The sequence below is a fragment of the Ursus maritimus genome, unplaced genomic scaffold (assembly GCF_017311325.1).
Source record: "Ursus maritimus isolate PB19 unplaced genomic scaffold, ASM1731132v1 scaffold_11, whole genome shotgun sequence".
Classification (NCBI taxonomy): domain Eukaryota; kingdom Metazoa; phylum Chordata; class Mammalia; order Carnivora; family Ursidae; genus Ursus; species Ursus maritimus.
In genome coordinates, this window is record NW_024423453.1 from 6,006,879 (window position 1) to 6,027,266 (window position 20,388).

Sequence of the window (20,388 nt, forward strand, 5' to 3'; positions counted from 1 at the left end):
GACTCGTCTTAAAAAGAGTTCGCTGCTCTTCACAGGGTTAATTTATGGGGCTTTCGAGGAATACTGGGACTTTTAAGATGCTCTTCATTTCCCCCCAATTATTTTTGTTGTTGTTACACTCCTAAAGGCCCTCCCGGGTTTCAGCACCTCACAGGACAACGGTGGGGGTGGAAGAAAGAGCAGGGCCGGGAGGCGAAGGGGAGGATTTGCCTCCTAATCAAACCGCCTACACGGCTCAGGTTGCCCAACATAGTTTCTAAAATTAAATTTCTAACCAAGTTATGGGCAGTAAAACTCAGATATAGGAACTGGAAGGAAACTGAGACAAACGTGGGCCATATACACCTTTTCCCAGGTCTCCACCAATTTGAATTCGCTCTTAGGGGAATGAAGAGTTTGAGGCCTTAGGAATTTTAAAAGTTTAAAAACCGAGGACAGGCGGGAGAAAGGCTTAGAGTAACAGGTGAGGGGTGACTGGGGGAGAGAGGAGGAGAAAGCCCTTAAGCCGCAAATTGTCGGTGCGGGGTTCCTGGCCCAGTACCCCAGCCCCTCTGGGCGCGCAGAGGTGGGCGGCAGAGGGCTGAGGCCTACGGGGCCTGGGCTCCTGGGGGCCCGACCTCTGCTCGCCATCTTTGATCCCAAGCGGAGGAGGTTGGTGTTCATGCTATAGATTACCTTAAAGGTTCCCTTAAGCACTTTAATACACAACTAGCTCAGAAATCATTAAGAGACCTAGAGAAGGAGAAAAAATACCCTCACACTCACCGGTAATAAGTGTTGACATGCAGCAAAAATCGATTGAGTGGAACCGAGGTGGTGGCAGTAGCGATGGCTGAAGGGGGGACCCGCGTGGGAGCGGGAGGGGCGAGAGGACCGACTCCACTGGCTCGGGAACTAGGCTTTTCTCACTTGAAGGGAAAAAGAGGGGCGGAAAAGGGTCGGCGGGCGAGCGGGATGGGTGTGGGGAACAAGAGGGGTGAAGAGGGTAATTCGTCCTTCTGGAAGTCCAGGGAAAGGAGCTGAGGTGGGAGAAAGGGCTTCTCATCAGTCCCGAGTCTCCGCCCCCAGCCCGCACCACTCTTTAGTTGGGGATGAGACAACTCTTCCCAAACCTCGACTTCCATTTTTGTTTTCTGCAGATTGATTGATTGCCTCGAAATAGAGTTCTATTTCAGCCAGCAAACTAGGCCGAGGTCCGCCTCCTGTATCCAGCTCTCCCAAGTCACTCTTGGACCTGCAGGAGATGCAAATCCTCCCAGCAGGTCTCGTTAGCCAGAAGCCAAAGTCCGCCCGTGGGGACCGTTTTCCTCTCCACTGCTCTCAAGTGAACAACAAGGATGGAGGTGACCCTCGACCAAAGGGCTTTTATCTGCCCCCCACTGCCGCGTGATCCCTCCGTAGGTTAGAGGCAGAGCTTAAAAAAGAAAGAAAGAAAGAAAGTTAATGTGCATTGAGCACTGATCTTAAATCGGGGACATTATCTGCCATCTCTTTAAGTGGCAGCAGCAGTCCGAGACAGAACAAAGACTCAGTGTCTGAGCTTCAAAAGCTTGTAGGTAAAGTTTTAGCCAGATAAAAGTAACCTAAGCGCAAAAACACAGGTTTTCTCGGCTCAGAGAAAACTGCTGGCTACTTTTCGCTCCCTATTCCCCGGGGTTGTGTTTGTCCTCCCCCACTGGGGGGAGGAGGGTGACCAGAATAGCAAAGGACCTCAGAATTTACCCTTTACACCGCCCTCCCCCAGCGCTTCGGTAATGAATTCCTTCGGACTAAGTCGTATTTGCTACGATTTGTTACGAAATCAAATTTCACATTAAAAAAAAAAAAAAACGCTGAAAACCACCAACAAAGGAAGAGCGGGTGCTTAAAGTTCTTTTAAACACTCACACCGACCTCATTCCCCGTTTAGATGTCAGAAGATGGGAGGGAGGGCCAGGGCTGTAATTCATCTTGATTTGCTTCATTGTCCCGCAGTTTGCAAACCATAATCCTGTATAATTTCGGGAACAAGCAGGTTTAGAATTAATGGGTCAATATTATTTAAAACAAAACATGGGGAGCGTGACCTTTGCCTCAACTACATATCGCACTACAAGACTCAGGAAACTCCACTCTATAACCTCTCAACCCCTGGGCTCTTTGGGAAACTGAAGGGCTGTAGTTATTAGAAATGGTCTTTGTTTCTTTTAATGTCTCGAAAGGATTTGGAAATAGAATGCAATATAACATGAAGAATCTCTCTACTTAAGCCTGAAAGGTAAACGTGGAGGCCTAAATATTTTGAACTCGAGGTGTTTCCTTGTATTCCTCTTGAGAGGAACGTCTATAAGCTGTACGTGTATACATACACACATAATTCTCCATAACAATTTACTGGGTGTGCAGAGCCCCCCCTCAAAGAACAATACTTGAGAGTCATTCCAACCTGACATACTTCCTAAATTTCTCTCTCCTTTCTTCTTTCTCTCTTGTATTATTTGCTAGCAATAATGGAATCCTCTGGGTTTAAGCCAAAGAAAAATCTGGGAGACAAGACCAGACTTTGCAGCCTTTTTTTTTTTTCTGGGAGTGGCTTTTCTTTTTTATTTTTACTTTCTGATGAATGACTATAATTTATTTCTACCGAATTTAAATAAGTCCTGCTGCCTACTGTGTTTAACTAGGCGGGCAGAGGGAACTGGTTTGTTTAGGAAGCAGTGACTGAGAAACCCTGGCCAGGCGACAGAGGAGGGCAGAAAGAATCCAGACCAATTTGTATGTAGTATATTTTACTCCCATGAAATAAAACACATTTTTCATATTTGCTGAAAAGTAAAACAATAATATTGTACGAAATGATATACACAGGGTAGGTTGTACATAGCAGTTTCAGAAACATCATTGCATCCACCAGAGAAACTATTCTAAAACTGATATTCACACATTTTTTATAATAATAATATGTTAGAAACATACAGTGTGGCATTTAGTATATACATTCCTTTGCTCACAAGCGAAAAACCCTAATCGCTTCTGTATAACATGCTTTATTTTAAAGCCTAACCTTTAAAAACACTGTTGTGATAGTACTAACAACTGCTTTTTATAAAATTAATTTGACATTTCGATATATATACATCCTTTCAGTCATTTTAATGTTAACAATGCTAAACTTAAAAAATAACAAGCTTATAGTAATGTTAAAATGTCATATCCAGTCAAACATTTGTGTGTCCTTGCAACTGTTGGAAATACTTTTAGTGAAAGATGTCAGACATTGAGGAAATTCCTTTGAAATCAAAGGAGCTCTCTTTAATTCAGTGGTTTCCTTTTCTCTTTATATCTTCTCTCTCTCTCCCTTTCTTTAGTGCCCACGACCTTCTAGCGTAATTCCCAGTCTTTCAAGGGCAGAGTTGCCCCATCCAGCATGGTCCTAGGATCCGGGTGCTGTGGGCGAGGTTCACACCGGCCGGTCCACGGCATACTGGCAAGCACTCAGGTTGGATGCCGGGTTCTGCACACTGGCGTAGCCGAAGCTGGAGTGCTGCTTTGCTTTCAGTCTCAGGCTGGCCAGGCTCGAGTTACACGTGTCCCTGTAAACGTACGGAGGAGTCGGCGGGGCATAAGGACAGGCGGGCGTCGGCACCGCGGAATTCAGCGAGGGGCTGCTCAGGTTGTTCAAGTTATTCAGGCTATTGAGGCTGGAGCCCGGGACACCGGTCACAGCTGAGGGCACCATGCTGGATGACATGCTCATGGAGGAGATGGAATTGGGCGGGGAGAACATGCTCTGTGACGACAGGGGGTTGACGTTCATAGAGTTGAAGAAAGGGAAGCTCTTGGTGGACAGAGAGGCTGACGTGAGACCCTTGGCGGCCCAGTTGTTGTAGGAATAGCCTGGGTACATGTCGTCGTAGGGCTGCATAAGGCCGTTGAACTGCGGCCCAAAGCCATTCTTGCACAGCTCGGCCTGCTGGTTGCGCTCCCGCTTTCTCCATTTGGCCCGGCGATTCTTGAACCAAACCTGAGGGTGGAAGACAAGGGAGCAAAGAGATGTCACAGAGAGGATTAATAAAACCTTGATCCCAGAAAGCACCAGAAGCCACCACCTCCAAGAGACAGACACACACACATACCTGGACCCCCCAAATTTTCCCCAACCACCCACTGCCCCTCGGATCCCAGCTGCCTGAGCCTCATCCAAGCCAGGGAGGCCTGGCGGGGCGAGGCCTGAGAGCCCAGGCTCTGAACTGCACCACAAACCCCAATCCAAAAACCTGGCGGCCTGTGGGTGGCTTGTTCACTAACCCAGGCCCTCCTCAGGATTCAAAAACACTTACTGTAAAATAAACGTGGGGCAGCGGGTTTTCCGCCCAACCCTTACCCAGCCTCCTTGCAAGCTTGTTTCCCTTCCAAAGCCACAGACACAGTGATGAGGACAAGGGGCTGAGAGGGCACCAGAGGCCTGGGCTCTCTTTCACACAGCTCCTCCCTCCTGTCTCAGACATCCCCTGCCGCCCCCCACTCCACAGACCGTGCTCTCACAACTGGTGCCAGGCCTCGACCCCCATCCTCGCCTAGCAAAATAAGGAATCAAAAAGCAAAAGACCACCTTCCCTTCGGCCTCCTAAACTCCACGAGCTTGGCTTGTAAATCTCTGGGAACCCAGAACGGGTCGCTCTGCAACCCCCCCTCCCTTTGCTCGGCTTGTTCTCACCCTTCGCCCACTCCAGGCCAGGCCCCCCGGCCCGGCGCTGCTCCCGCCAGGCCCAGACCGTTTGCTTGGCTTTGCAAGCAGCCGCCTAACCCGGTCAGCCCCCACCCGCGTCCGGTGGCCCCGACGCAACCCTTCTCTCAATCCACATCGGGCCAGCCCGTCGCCCAGACTGTGGCTTTTGTGTATTGGAGCGAGGCCTGGCCCCAGATTTCAGAGCTGACACCGGTGATGTTTCACATTACACATCTCAGCCGGGCCCAGCCGCCTAATCCGCTTTTTTTCCTTTTCCCTTTCATTCTCGATTTCCTTCTTATCCCCCTTCCTCTTTGCACCCGACTGCTATAAAAAAGCACGCTTCACTCCCACTTGGCTGGACACGAAGCGGGCCTGGATGGAGGCAGCTAGAGAGAGCTACAGCCCAGCCTTGTAGTGGCAGGGAACTTGGGAGGGACTGCAGAAAACCCGGAGGGGGTGGGGGGAAGAGGTCTTTTCCGAAGGATTCCCCAGACATTGATTGTGTTTTTTTAATTACTTGCAATTTTCACCCTAGGCCGTCTAAACCTTGCCCTGGCAAGAAGAGTACGTGCAAGTCCGGATCCCCTGATGCACAGGAGAGCTAATGAAACACTGACCTTGCACAAAACCACGGGGCCAGAGAGCCAGAGTTCTAGCTCTGGGCAGTTAAACTAAAACCATTTTCAACTTCATCCCGGCTGCTATCCACCAGCATCGCCTCATATCCTACTGAAATGCCATCCAGAGAGTGCCTTCATTCCCTCTGCTTTGGGAAAGGATTTTGGTCTTTTTTTTTTTTCATCCTTATTGTAGTATATGTTTTCTTCTTCTCTGCTCTGAGGGCTCTACTTTTCTATCCAGAGCTCCCCCCCGCTTTTTTTCTTTTTTCCTTTTTTTAATAGCAAAGCCTCTGGATCCTGCTATGTGTGCTTCTGCTTCCAGAATCCTAACACGTTTGGAGTTTTCCACTGACCAGCATAAACCAGGATGTTGCTACTGTTAATTTATTTAAGTTCACTTTTGCCAATCCATAAAGTACAGATTTGCTACAAAGGTAAGCCACCCCCTTTTTTTAAAAAAAAAATAATAAAACTATTATTGGGAAGAAGGATATGAGTAACAATCTCCTGAGAAAAGATAAATAAACCAAACCGAAAAGTCTTTCTTCTTTTTTCTTTTCTTTCTAAGAGGACTAACAGGATAGTAGGTGTGTATCAAAACTGCTTCCGCAGATCACAAAACTAAGGGATAGGGTGTGGGAGAGACCTGAATGGCCGAAAAACCTCAAAGACTGTGTAAGGAGGATGAGCCGAGTAGAGACAGAAAAGGCCGGGCTAGGCTGGGCGCGAAAGTTTCCCAAGGAGGACCAAACTTTGCATGTCTCCGGCGGGTATTTCTTGTTCAAAGCGCGCAGGTCGGAGCCTGTTCTCGCCTCCTGGTCTGGGAGGGATTCTTACTAGCGCTCCTCTGGCGACTGCAAGCCGGGAACACAATGCCCTGTGCTGGGGAATGCCACGCGGCCCAGCTGGGGAGGGCTCGGGGTGGCGGGGCGGTGAGCCGGTGCCGCTCCGGGCGCCCGCGCCATGCCTCCCGCCGCTCTCGTAAGGGGGAGCTGTAACCTCGAAACCGGGGCCGCCGAGAGGCCTTCTGCCTTTGCAAACGCACACCACCCGCGCCCTCCGGGAGACGCCGCCTTCCACACCCCCTCCGGGTCTACGTGGCCTGCACCTCTACAATGGTTTCCTTCCTAGCCTTCCCAGGCTCCGCGAGGGGTCCTACCCGAACTCGGGCTTCCGTCAGGTTGGTCCACACGGCGATTTCCTCGCGCGTGGACATGTCCGGGTAGCGGTTCCTCTGGAAAGTGGCCTCCAATTCCTGCAGCTGCTGGCTGGTGAAGTGAGTGCGCTGCCGCCGTTGCCGCTTCTTCTTGGACGGGTCTTCGGTGCCCACGTCCTCATTCTTTCCCTGCTGGCTCTTATCTTTCTCTGAAAACGAAACACACAAAGGTTCCCGTCGGCATGTCCACCTGCTACCCGCGAACTCCAGCTGGACCCGGCGGCAGAGGCCGGGGAGGAGATGGGCTGCCAGGCAGGCGAGGAGCGTGTGAGCGGCCTCTCCGGGCCGCGGGGAGCGTTGCGACTGTAGGGTGTGCAGACGTGAGTGTGGGTGTGAGCGCCCCATCTCCTCCCCTCCCCCAGCGTCGCACGTTTTATTTACATGTTTATCTCAGAGTAAAGGCACATTCATTTTTATAGCCTCTGCTTTCAAGTGTATTTACACGCCTCTGCGCAGACACACCAAATCTCCCCGGACACCCGCACGCGCTCGTTTTACAGAGCCCTCTCGGATCTCGACGCGGTTTCGGAAGGCTAGTGAAGGTCGATCTGCGGATTCGGTCACCCACCCAAGTTTTTCTACCCTCTAGAAAGACCGCTTCTTCTGCGGCGCAGTTTCGGAAATACTTTTCTAACAGGCGCAGCTTCTCCGGAGCTGAAAGCCGAGATAACAGGGGGACCGGGTTGGGGGCCTGGGGGATGGCCTCTGAACGTCTTCGAATGGAGCTGCTGGGATTTTTGTGACCCAGAAAACCTCGGGAGGCCAGGATAGGAATAGGGAAGAGTAGGAGAATGGCTCGCGTCGTTTGCGCCACCTCAGGCGGTCGAGGTAGGGCGAAAGGAACTTGGGGCCAAAAGAATCCTGGCTCCGGAAGTTCTGCGGGAAGCCGACTAAACGACCACTCCCACCACACCTCCCCCAGGAGGGGCCGACTTCCTTGGGGGCGCAAAGGGCCGAGCGGCCAGGGGCGGCTAGAGCCGGGTGTCTGCGGGGCCGCGCGGCGCCTTACCTGCGGCCTCGGGGCTGGAGGTGTCAGAGATGGTGTGCACCTCCAGCCTGTGCTTGGAAGAGTCCAGGGAGCGGGTCTGCCCGGGAGCCAGGACTGAAGCCATGGCCAGTGGCTGGGGATGGTGACAGGAGGAAGACGAGGAGGTGGCCAACAGCTTGGTCCCTACTGCTCGGTGCTCCAAGTGTAGCGGGCCTTTCATGCAGTTCATGGACGAAGGAGCGCGCCGCCCTACAAGTCCTGGGCTGCCGCCCGGCCGAAACCCCGTGGCCGCCGCCGCCTGCTCGGCTTTGCGCTGTAGGCGCGGAGTTTCCCCGCTGTGGCCGCCGCGGGCAAAGCCAGAGAGCACCACCCCTGCTCAGTCTTTGAACCGAGCCGCCCCCGTTTCCTTCGGAAGGTTCTAGCGAAAGGGTCCGGCGGCGGAAAGTCAGCGGGCAAACGGAGACATGGGATGTGAGTAGGAGGGCACAGCTCGGAGCGTCTTTGGGCAGCAGGCTTCCAAGCTCCAAAGCGAAACCAGAGTGGGCAAAGACCCCTTTCTTCCCTCCCTCCCTCCCCCAAGTACCCCTCCAATAAGGAAAGCTAACGGCGTTCGCGATCTGCCCGCCCCCCGCGCGGCGGCCCTGACAGCGAAGTGTCAAGAGTGACAGGGACAGGTAGCTGATATTAGATCCCCCGCAGCGGCGGCAGCGGCTGCGGCAGCGGCGCGGGCCTCGGGGCGCACCCTCCGCGGCGCGCACACGCACACCCTCTCGGGCCGTCGAGCCCGAGCACCGACTCGCAGCAGCTCAACTCCCGGCACCTAGGCGAGCGACGGACAAGCTCTGCGGCTCCGAGCTTCCCTGTTGGCCTAACATCTTAAAACCAGAGGCGGGCTTCCTGGTGCCCAGACGTCACTTTGCCGCGGCCCTCCCGACCCTCCCAGCCTCCGCCTCCTCCCAGACCCTTCGCCCAGCGGGAGTGACGTGGCTCCGCACCAATCAGGAGACCCCGAGGCGCGGCGGAGGGACAGCCCTGTCTGCACCTATCAGCTGTGTGGGGCCGGGCTAATACCTCACTGTGCCCACCGAGTCTACACCGGCCGGCTCCCGGGAATTCTCCTCTGCCCCGGCCGAAGATCGTCCGGCTTTTAGTTCAGGCGGGGAGGTAGAGAGGTGAGGCTGGGAGTAAAAGGCTCGGGAGAAAGGAGCGGAAAGGTCGAGGGCTGAAAGGTACGAGGATCAACAAGCCTCCCCACCCCTTCCTTTTGTATCTCACTACATCCAATTCCAATTGAGAGATGTTTTTCTCTTCCTGGATGGAAAGGAGACATGCTACTTAAAACCAGAAAATTTAAAAAGCAGCAACAAATCACCTCTCCGAGCTTAAATTTTCCAAACAGCCTGTCAAGTGAATGCTGCGCTAATCTGAAGAAGCTTTACTTTAATTGCAAAGAAGACAAAGCCCTGAGAAGGCAGGCTAATAAATTAGAAATCGAGAAGCAAATGGACCCGTCAAAAGAAAATTACCTTGACTTTAAACGAACAACTGTTTGGTGGTTCACTCTGGATTTATACAAGAATAAAAAGTCGCCTCAGATCACGTTCTCTGTAATGCTTATTAGTCCCCAGACAGAAAATACACAATAGAATAGAAACCCTAACCCAGCATTTTCAAAATGCTGAAAGCTTATCCATTCTACTTAGCGTTGATTAAGACACATATCCTAGATCTTTCAAATTCCTTGTACACTGTATTAAGCTTGTCCTAACCCTAGAGAGAGTCCGCTTTAAATTCGACTCTCTTGTTTACTTTATTATCAATCAGATTCAAATCCATAAAGCCTGCAGAATCAACAACCTTGAGCTAATTATATATAAAATATGCTTTAATGAATTTCCATACAATTAAGAATGTTGCCAAATAACCGATTTCAAGGATAATTTTTCAGTCATTTTCTTTTCCTGGGGAGCTCAAGGCTGTTGAATCTTTAAAGTCCAAGCAGGCAGAGGCAGTAGGGTGGGGGCGAAGGGCAAAAGCCTAGGAGAACACTCAGCTAGGAAAAGCAAAGCCTTTGCATTTATTTTTTAAAAAGAAAAAAAAAAACCACCTTTGGGGACATCCAATTCTTTACAGCACTATTTCCAAAACACTTTAATTTCCAAGTAAATTAAAGAAATACAAACATACCATTCAAAATAATTTTGGAAAGTCCTTTTGTCCTCTGCTTAGGTCATCAGGAGAGCACAAACTAATCTCCTTTGGGTTTCTGCATTGGTGATTGCTTTATTGTGGAGTTAGTGTTATCATCCCTGAATGTGTATTTGTTTGACATTACAGTCAATGATTTGTAACACCAGTATGAGGTAGCTTCAGAAAACTCCCTCCTTGTCCCTGTTCACAAGATTGGGAAATGCATGCAGTCTGGGGCAGGGCGGATGAAATGGACTACAAATATGCTTGTAACCTATGTGTCTCTCCTTTGCCTGGCTCTCTCTGCTAAACCCTATCTGCTACTCTTCCCCCCATTTTAAACATGCTTGAGAGCCATCAAAGGAACCAAATGAGAATTGTTCTTCAGTCTCTCCCCAGAAGTATCATCGCACTTTAAGAAAAATATAGCTGCAAGGAGGAATTTTCTTTATAGTAAGGTTTGAATCAGCATTTCTGTTTTTAACCTTTTATTCCAGTTCACCCCATTTCAAGCATACACACACCTGCTCACTGCAGAACACATCCTCATGTGACAGGTCTGCATTAGCTAAGGCTCATACATCCAGCTATATTAGGTCCTGCAATCTTATCACTAAATTATACATATTACACCAGGAGCCTGTTGGTAAAGAAGGTTAAATTAATTTACATTCTGCTCATTATCTGGTGCTTAAATGACGCATTTTATCCCTGAGATTTGGCGGAGAATCTCCTCAGACCCCACAGCGTTTCACCGAAGACAATGCTCTTACATTTGTAGTGGTTTTTAATCTGATAAGACTCTAATTTGCTTAAGTCTTTTAAATAAGGGTTTTAAATGTTTCTAGCCATTTTCTTATTGAATTTCCTCTAATTCCCCCAAGATCATAAAGTATATGTGTAAAGTAAATATTTCCTCCCATTGCACTGCCAGCCGATGACCTATAACTAAGTCAATATGAATCCAGCTCTTTTCTGCCCAATGTGTTTACTAATCATATTCCAGTTTCTTCTTTTTAAGCCTCAGCATAGCTGTGATCCCCAAAATACCAGACCCATAAAGCTTCCTCTCATGAAGAAACTCCATCACATGAAAGAATGAAAAACTCCCCACATAGTGAGCATACTTTCTTTCTTAGTATTAGTTTCTTTGAGATTCAAACCCCAGAGCTGCGATTTTTTGGCGGAGGCTCTGGGTGTTTCTCAAAACTCCTTACTCAGGAGAGCTGAGAAGCTCTACAGAACCATTTAGATATTGAAGCCCATGTCTCATTAAACCCTCAGAATTTTGATTTCAAATCCGTGACTCTGTTGACTAAGGAACTCACATCATGGCAAATACACATATGAAAGACCTAGTCTCCAAATCAGCTTCCAAGTGGTTGAAAAACCCAAGGGCAAGTGACAACTCCTCATAGTGCCAAATTGTGGGAGATATTGGAAGTACTGGTGATCTCCAGGCAGCCTAAAAACCTAAAAAGATGAAGAATCTTAAATTTTATCTATCCATTGCAAAGTCAAGTGGAGAATAAAGACAATTATCTGGAGATCTCTGGTTAAAGAAAGAACATAACCATAACGATCAATCAATCAATCAATCATCTATCTAGATATGCACATACATAATACATAACACCACCCCCAGCCATCAACTGAGCCAGTAAGGCGCTTCTTTGCACTTTTCCACTCGGAGTTTCAACTCTCTCCTGATCTCCTTATCACTTCACACATGGTGAGCTTGCCTGACCCTCTTCTCAGGCCCAGCGGGATTCACTGCATGGATGGTAGGAGTACACCAACATGAAAAGTCTAGATGGTGAAAAGCGAGTAGTGGGAAACTAAGAATCACTTCTCAGTGGGAACAGTGGTGGTGGTGGTGGGCAACTTTGGAGACAACTGACAACAAACTTGGGTGCACAGATATTGGTAGTACAGATAACGAAGGGGTTGAAATTAATCCCATGTATTTTGCAGGTTGAGCACTACCCTTGCGTTCCCCACGCACACACTCTTGTTTGATTGGTTCTAGAAATTTCTAGGATTTCCTAGCCTCCGTCACAGAAATGAACAATCCAGAAAAAAAAAATCAGGGTGGTCAGTTCAAGGAAACTGGAGGTGCTGTAAGGTATCCCTGGAAGGAAGTCCAGTGCGGGTTTGGGTTTTCGAATCTGAAGACATTCAGGAATTCTCAGTTGGGTTTTCTTGCTTATTCTTTCAAAGCAAGACCCTTGAGGAGGGAAATGTGTGACACGGGGTCAGGCGTGTTTTGAGCTGCTGGTATTTGCCACCGATTACCAGTCTTAAAGTCTTATTTAATTTCACACTCTTTAGTGTTAGTTGCGCAAAGCCCCTCTGGCCCTCGCGGCCAGATTGGTTGAACTGAGCAGCCAAACTCTTGGGTGCGGTGGCCCAGGTATGGACTGATACCCAACCAAGCGATCCACAATTTTTGGGAAAAAAATCTGTCCTCAAAGCTCACCTGGAAGATGGCTCAACTGGATGTCTCCCTGCGCTGTCAGATCATAGAGGGGTGGGAGACCTGCTCTGGTCCAGGCCAGCTCAAGGCCGTGGCCCGCCCAGACTCAGCTCAGAGCCCCGTGACAGGCGTGATTGTGTGTGCGTGCGTGTGTGGTGTAAGGCGCAGAGGTCAGATGGAGACCTTGCACCCTGCCCAAGAAGTGGCCCTTCCGCCCCTCTTTCTGCGTGACCTTTCTTTGCACACACAAATCGAGCTGGAAAGGTCCCCTTCGTTGTACCCCCCCCCACTCCAGCCACGAAGGGGAAGCGCCCAGAAATTAAAAACTTTACTGTGGCTGATCCCCCCACCCCATTCTCTAAATGGATTTAAAAAGTGCTGGTTTGTAAAAAGGGGCAGATTCTTTTCTGAATCATAAATCTGTGCACGTACTGAGCAACACCCACATGCTCTGGGTCCCTGCAAGCGGCATCCAGATTTTAGTCCTACACACTCAACCACTTGAGTTTTGGAGTAACGAGCTAGGGGTGCTGGGGGAGGACAGGGGGAGGTACCCCCATACTGGCAAGAGAAGAGAAAAGCAGGGATTAGAGGAGGCAGGACTGGTGGGGGGGATGCCTCTGAAACCATCCCATGTGCTATATGCCTTTTCACATTAGTTTGTTAACACAACAGGTTTATTAGGCCATCATTTAATCTCTGAAAACAACTAGCTGTGGAAAAGTCAAATAAAGAGAATGGTATAAATTTGTGTCAGCCGTAGGGGAGAAATAGAGATAGATTGGGGGGGGGCAGAGAGAGAGAGAGAGAGAGGGAGAGAGATAAAAGAGAATGAGATATTCATATCCAGGTCCAGAGAAGAGAACTGGCAAGGGACTGACTGAAGTCACTTTTAAAAACTGGATTAAAACGCGCCTCTTTTTCTCTTTTCTGTATTTCTCCCCTCTAGCTCTTGTCCGTCTCCCTTTTCTATTTCTTTTGCTCTCCTTTCTTTCTGTCTTCCCTCTCCCAGACATGCTGGTAGCTAACATTCAGCATTAGTTGTCATGGTGACCATAAATCACATAAATCCAAAAATACCCACCTATAATCTGAGATGAAGCTTTTATTTCCCTAGCGAAATAATATTTTAAAAGCTGTCAGCTGACCAAAAAAAAAAAAAAAAAAAAAAGAACCCACCTCATCGTAGTAACCCAAGTAATATATTACTTCTAAAGGTTTAAATTAAAATGTCAGCCTGTTAAAAACATGCTGGGAGAATTTTGGGCACTCTTCATGTCAGATCCTTACAATGAAGTTGACTCCATCACTCCTTTTCACTCTTTAACACATATACACAATTTTGCTGCTCATTCTCCTTCTATTAATTTCTTTCCTCCCCTCCCAACTATTTTAGTCTGTCCAGACTCTGCCTTAGGTTGTAAAAGAAAGGAGTCTCCACCTGGATCAGAAAGGGGTTCAACCTCTGCCAGAGCCTTTTGAGGACCTTGTATGTTGGTCCGCTGTTATCAATCATTTCCCCAAATGAAACGTGGGGTTTGGGGGAAAAGGTTCTCATCAGATTCCAAATGGGGCTGATTCCCTAGGGGAACTGAGAAGAAAGAAATGAAGAGAGAAGGACCGGGAGTGGGGGACCAGAGGCGTGAACTGACCCGGGCGACCAGTTTCTGTGGTTAAGTCCAGCCTAGGAAACGTACCTATATTCTCTCATTCCTGCTTTTTTTCTCCTGAGAGGAAACTTTCCTATTTGGAGACCCTGGTGGGGAAGGGGTGACGGCCACAGTTGGGCCTTTTGTCTTCTACCTTGGGCTTATTGTCTTTTGCCTATCTTTGGATTACGGGGTATTCGCCTAGATGAAGAGCCATTAATTACCCATTCAGTCAATATTAGGAAGACGACAAAGCTTTTTACATAGGATTAAGCAGACATCAGATTGTTCCATTAGTATATTCCTGCTCACGAATAAGCTTTCGTTATACATTTCCTTTTCCCTCCCGAGTCGTTCTAACAACTGCCGCATACATTAACAGCGGGCGGTGCGGAGTAACAGCCCCATCAGCCTTACGAAAAACTTTGAGCGCGCTTGGTGTCCGTAGCAAGGAACGCGGACGGCCTGTAAAGCCTACCTCTGCGGGCGGGGATCCGCAGGGACTGACTACCTATTGCACAACTGGCACCATCTCCCCCGACGGGGAAAAAACCCCACAAAACGCAGAGGCAGCTTCTGCCAATAAGCTCCAGAGTTGGCGCGGGGTGGGGTGGGGTGAGGCGGTAGAAAAGAAAATGAACATCTCCGCTCCTTAACCCTGTTCCCCTCTCCTGCCTCAACCTCCACGCCCCTTCTGAGACTGCCCCTGTCCCTTGCCCCGGGCCTCATCGCTAAGAGCCCTCTACCCTCTAAACGTCCCCCTTCTTCCAGACAGCGCTCAGGCCCCAAGCATGGCCGCACGTACCACCGCTTCGCGTTTGGCTAGAGATGGTCTGGACGGCTCTCGCCGGGATCCTTGCTAGCACGAAAGCTGCTTCGTGACGGCCAAGGGAAACCGGCTTATTTGCTTGCAGGGGGGACATTAGCGATCCACGTAGTATGTGCTCGGCAAACATTTGCTGATTGAATGAATGGAGGGTTTGCTGCCGCCGAGGCGGCGGGGGTTACCCGGGTCCTCTGAAGAAGACTGGAACCTAGCTGCTGGCTGAGAGTGTGTGTGTCGCGGCTAGGGGCGCCACAAGGGGCCTCGGAGTCCCCTCCCAAGGGAAGGAAGTCTGAGCACACCAGAGACTCGGGGGAGACTCTTGCGGCTCATCCACTGAGCCAAAGCTATTGAAAAATTAATGGCGTCTCTGGGGAAGGCCCGGCGAAGGTACCCGCCCAAGTACGGTGGCGGAAGCTATCATGGGGCGGCAGCTTGGTCCGATGTCAGCCCGCACACCGGAGCCACCGCCCCGAAACTTCAAGGGTTACTGACAGGGGAGGCTCACTCCCTCCCTTTCCTGAAATGATTTCAGCAAAGAGGCTTCTTTTGGGACACCCAAAGCAAGGAAGTCAAGGATCTCTGTTCTAGGGGGACGTTCTCAGCAGACCCCTGCCCCTCCTTTCTGGGGGTACAGTTTAACTTAACAACTCTTCCTCCTTCCACGTGGATGCCTAGCCATTCCTCTTTCAAGCCTCTCTCAAAACCCTGGCCCCCAGCCGACCTCCTGCCCCCTCTAGTTTCAGGGTTCCAGCCAGGCTGTGGGTCAGCCCAATGGCTATCAAGGGGACGAGGGTTTCCTTGGGAAGGAACGCAGAGTTGGAGCCTTCTACTTAGAGACCGTTTTCAGTCTTCAACGAGGACACATTATTTTTTGGGGGTTGAGGAGAGGGTTGTGCCAATATAAAGCATCATGATTCCTTTTGCAAACTGCGTGTCATTGTAAACATTTTTTCTTTTTGAAAGCAAAAAAAAAAAAAAAAGGTTATAAAAAAAAAGGAGAAAAATCTTTCTTTTAAAAGCAGGCTGTGGCCAGGAGTTTGCATGTCACATAAGTTAACTGCTTATATTCAGTAGAGGGGACTCTGGCAACCTTCCTTCCGAGGCACTGTAGTTTTGCCTACTCATGTGTGATTTTTTTTTTGTCTGCCGTATCCCTAAAAGCCAATAAAATAAAGATTTTCAGCATTTCTCCCTATCACATGCCTCTTCTAATTAATGGCATTAAACATGTTTAGGCAGCAATTTTCCTCTTCAGTCCAAAAGGTAGAAAACAGATGGGTGCCAGTGTAGAGGAAGCGCCTTTCACATGCACTAAAATAATCCTGGCCTGAAGGTAATGGTTAAGAAAACAATCGTTCATTATTTCTAGTTTTTTATTTACCAGCTAATTATCAAAAGTGAATGCCCGGTGGACCGAGTGGGGACTGTGACAGGAGCAGAAAGGACCGGCTCTCCGCATCTTCTTGCCCACCTAGGAGGCCCCATCCCATCTCAAGCCTCTCCTCCAAGGGCCCTGCCTCCCTAGCTTAGATGGAGACCACCTGTCCTCAGAAACTATTCCTGAGCTCTAGGAGCCCTGGGTTGGGGTGGGGATAGAAGACATTCTGTATCGCCCCTGCTCCCAGCACAGCAGGAAACCTCAGCCTCAACTCGGTGGCTGCCAGCCCACGCCAGGCGAAGCGAGACTGGGTGCTCCCCCAGTCTGGCCAGAGACAGGACTGAACCTGCACAAAATATTTCCCCGGGAGTCATCGGTGTTCTTGATTTTTAACCATATCCCAAACATACTCCGGTCTAATAATTTATTTTTACGACCTATTATCAAACAGAGGAAGAATTTAACACAATCTTAATGACAGAAATCACCCGACGTTATCTCTGCATGGCCCCATTTAACCCCATGGGGTTAATCCCGGACAAGTGAGCGTTTAACTGGCCCAGCAGGAGGACTCGCGATATTGTGGTGTCGAGACTGCTCTGCTCCAGACCACTGAGAAGTTTTATTTAGACAAATGATAATTTTCTCAGATTTACTGGGAAGGCCGAATGCAGGGCCTTTGTTTTCTTCTTAGTAATATGGTTTGTTTACTTGGCGGGGGTCCCAATTCGCCCTCCTCCGGCACACATTACATTTGTATCCTTACACTTTAATCCGGAAAGAGGGGGTTAGGGGCTGAGGGCGGTGGGGGGCTTTATCTCCTCACACTATCAAAGGTCAACAACTTCCTAAGGCTAAGCACTTATTATTATAGGAACCTGGAAAACCCGGAGAATAGAAGAACAGTTAAGTTTGGTTTTTTTCATGTATTCTAAAGGAAAGCTTGTCCCCTCACCCCCCCCCCCAACTAAAGGGTAAGTTTCACTTCACAAAGCCCTGTGCAGTGGGTTGGAGACGTTTTAACTTTTACACAAGCCTGCAGCCTTTGAGCAGCAGTGTCCCTCGACTCGTCCACAATGAAACCAGCTAATTACGCAACGACACCACCAAGACCCGAGGCCTCGCAACCTGCACAACAGGTAGGTTCGCGTCAACAGGGGCACACATTTCAGTACAGCCTTGGCTGCTGCGCTCAGTCGCTGCCTCAGGCTCTGCGGGGCTCCAGTGAGCGCTTTCACCTCCCGGCCAGGCGAATCTTTGCCAACACAAGCCTCCCGCGCTTCGCTTCCGCGGTAAACCCCGCACCCACAAGCCTGGGCGGGGCACGGCTGAGAGCTGCAGGGGCGGGGTGCACCCTTGGTGGGGCTGAGCGCAGTGGGACATGGCGGGCGACAGAGGTCGCTGTTGGACTACTTTTCCGCGCCAGCTAGAGGCACAGAGGCAGGTTGGGGAATGGTAGGAGCTCAGGCCACACGGAGAGAGCGAGAAAGAGCAAGAGGGAGAGGTGTTTGGTCTCAGGAGTGCAGTATAATTCGGGGAAAGGAATTAACGTCCCTGGGACGGCTGCTTCCTGTCCCACCCAGAGGCCAAGTGTCTAAGTCAAGGAGCAGGCTCGCCGAGCGTGGCGGCCTCGCCCGCGTGCGCCTTGCCCGAAGCCCAGAGGCCCGGAGGCGGGTGCCCTGCGCGCGGCCTGCGCTTCGCTCCCGGCCTTACCAGTGGCGCCGGGATGCTGCCGCGGGAAGAGCTTGCTGCTGGCCGCCTCTTTCCGGCTCTCGGGAGAGTCTGTGAACTCGACCTTTTTGATTTCGGAGTCTTTGGAGAAGAGGCATTCAACGGCCGCCGGCTGCACGCCTGGGCCACGCGCGCCCGCCCCACAAGCGGGTAGAGAGACGCCCGGGACCGCGGCCGAAAGAAGCGGGGGTGTTGGGGAGGTGGGGGAAGAGCAGGACGAAGAAGAGAAAGAGGGACAAAGAGCAAAGACCCAGTTAGAGGAAAGGGCGGAGGGCACTCCCGTCTCCCGGACCCTCTGGCAGCCCGGCGCAGGGCGGCGTACTCTTCTCCGCGCCTCTCTCGCTGCCAGCGGCTCCCTCCGGGTGGGGTAGACCCGGGCCGTCGGGACGCGGCGAGCGGCTCCCTCCCTATCCACAGCCTCCCCCACCCCCAACCCCGGGGGAGGCCACCGGCGTCCCGGTTCTGATTCCCTTTCTGTCTCGGCCGGCCCCTACTGGAAGAACCCCTCGCCGCTGCCTCGCCAAGGGGCCGGTGCCCTCTTGCCGCCCTCGCGCGGTGCGGTCTCCCGTCGGGTGACCCGGGCAGGAGAAGCGACTCTTACCTAATTGCACACACGCCGACACTAGTTTGCGGCAGTTGGTCTCCATTCCCCGTTGTCTGCAAAATAAAAGAGAAGGAGAGCTGTGAGAAGCTGCGGTCCCCGAGCGTGCAGGGCTCCGGGGAGGCTACCTGTGGGGCGGACAACTTCAAATTCGCTGTGAAGCGCCTACTCTGTGCTGGGTTTCGGGCGTGTTTCTCTGGCCCGACAGCCTCAGCCCCACCTAGCGCCTGGTCCTGGACATCTGAACGGACCTGAGGGGACCTCTCCTTCCAGAGTTGGGCCCCGGCGCTCTTGACGGATAAATCCGTCGTGTTCTGGGGGACTTTGGCTGTGGAGCTACTCACGAGATGTTTGTGTCAGGGGTTAAGAGCCCGTCTGAACACGGGGCCAAACTTAGCAGTTACAAAATTCGGGGGTGAGTGAAGAGGACTTGTCTCTTGAGGAAGATGTGTGGAAGGCCACCATTAAGCACAGTGCTTCCCGTGAGCGAGGAGCTCAATGAACCTTTGTAGAATATCAGAGTCAACTTGTAACTGTCCTATGCAGCAGTTGTCCTTGATCTTCTGCAATTCTGAAATGAACGGGACTCGAAGGTTCTTGGCCTAGGGTGCTCCAGGAGCGAGCTGGCTTCGGGCCTCTCATCCATCAGGAGCCACTTTTCCATATTTAGCCACACTTTTCCCTGGAGATACTCACCCGGCCATTTATTTACCCTAAAGTAAGATTTAAGATCGCAGAGGAGGGAAACGGGGTGGACCGAATGAGACACAGGGGAATGGGGCAAACGTCCGGAGGGTTTTCTTCCCACCAAGGACGTAGAAATAACTCGTAGAGAGCGGCTCCGCCGACTCTGCCCGGCAAACCAAATCTTTTTCAAATTTCCAACCACAGCGCAGCGAGCCAAGCGTTTAACGCGCGCCCCCCTTTCCGCCACAGGCAGACCGGGAGAGGTGGGTGGCAAGAGACCCTGCCGGGGTGGGTAGAAGAGCCGCTGCCGCTTTAAAGACAGAAGGAAAGAAAGAAAGTCTCAGGCTCCGGGCCCTTCGGATCCCGGCGCCTGCCTCTCTTCACGCTAACCAGGGTACGCCGGCGGCGGGCGGGCCCACTTCGCTCGGGTCCAGGGCTGAGGGTAGTAGCGGGCGTTGCCCCTTTGGCCCAAGAACAGAGGTGGGGCAGAGAGCTGTGGGTCTGGCTCTTGCCTGGGTCGTATTTCCCGGCTCCCCGGCCTCTCCTGGAACAAGCCGGGCCTCGTGGGGGGGCCTCTGGCCAAGGTCGCTGCTTAGAGGAGGGGCTGCCCAGCGCTGCGGGGTGGGGACCCAGGGGTTCCCCCCACCCGCTAGCTGGGACGTGGGCGGGGGCTCTGCGGATCCTTGCAGGCCTGGGGGCCCAGAAGTAGCAGTTTGGCGGCTCCAGATTTAGTGATTCTGCAGTAAAATCACAGGATTAGTCCCTGATTGAGATGTCTGTTCGTGAGATATTACAAAATTCATTATCACAGCTTTCTACTAACTCGATATGAAGTAACACAGATGGGATTTTATTAGTCCAGACTTCAAATGTTTACTTATGATAATTTCAGGGGAAATTTGCATGTCATCATCAATTCGATAATCTTTTTTTTTTTTTTAACATCTGAACTGGCTGCATTATTAGCGGGTAGCCGAAGCATTGCAGATGGTAACTGCAAATCGTTTTTATTTTTTTTTTAAGGAATGAAATATACAAAAGAAAAAGATGGGGTCGCTCAGTGTAAAGTCAGTCAATTATTACACATTCTCCTCCTACTCCCAAGCTTCAGTGCTGAAGACCAAACAAAGCAATACAAAACAAATCTTCAAGAACTCTGTTCTAAGGACTGAAAAGAAGGTCAAGGCGTGTTCCTTAGCTCACTCCTAAGTGTCCTTGTGACTTGGGGATTTATTTTGCAGTCAAAATGAGCCCTGAGACCTGCATTATTTATTTATTTTTTTGCTTCATATAATTACCAGGCCTACTAGATGAA

The 20,388-nt window shown here is 50.6% G+C and overlaps 1 protein-coding gene across 2 annotated transcripts; it reads right to left on the reverse strand.

Annotated features, from left to right (window-relative positions):
• Positions 1-3,432: 3,432 nt before the first annotated feature.
• On the reverse strand, positions 3,433-18,432 carry PITX2 (paired like homeodomain 2). Of its 2 annotated transcripts, XM_040625830.1 has the most exons (4): positions 18,387-18,432; positions 17,768-17,905; positions 6,491-6,696; positions 3,433-4,003 (listed from the first exon to the last, which is right to left on the reverse strand). In XM_040625830.1, the coding sequence occupies exons 1-4, from the start codon at positions 18,430-18,432 to the stop codon at positions 3,440-3,442; spliced, it is 954 nt and encodes a 317-aa protein (XP_040481764.1). In that variant the 3' UTR covers positions 3,433-3,439. The 2 variants fall into 2 exon arrangements, with proteins under 2 accessions (XP_040481764.1, XP_008687655.1); XM_008689433.1 differs by lacking the exons at positions 17,768-17,905; positions 18,387-18,432 and adding an exon at positions 7,557-7,764.
• Between the last annotated feature and the right edge of the window lie 1,956 nt (positions 18,433-20,388).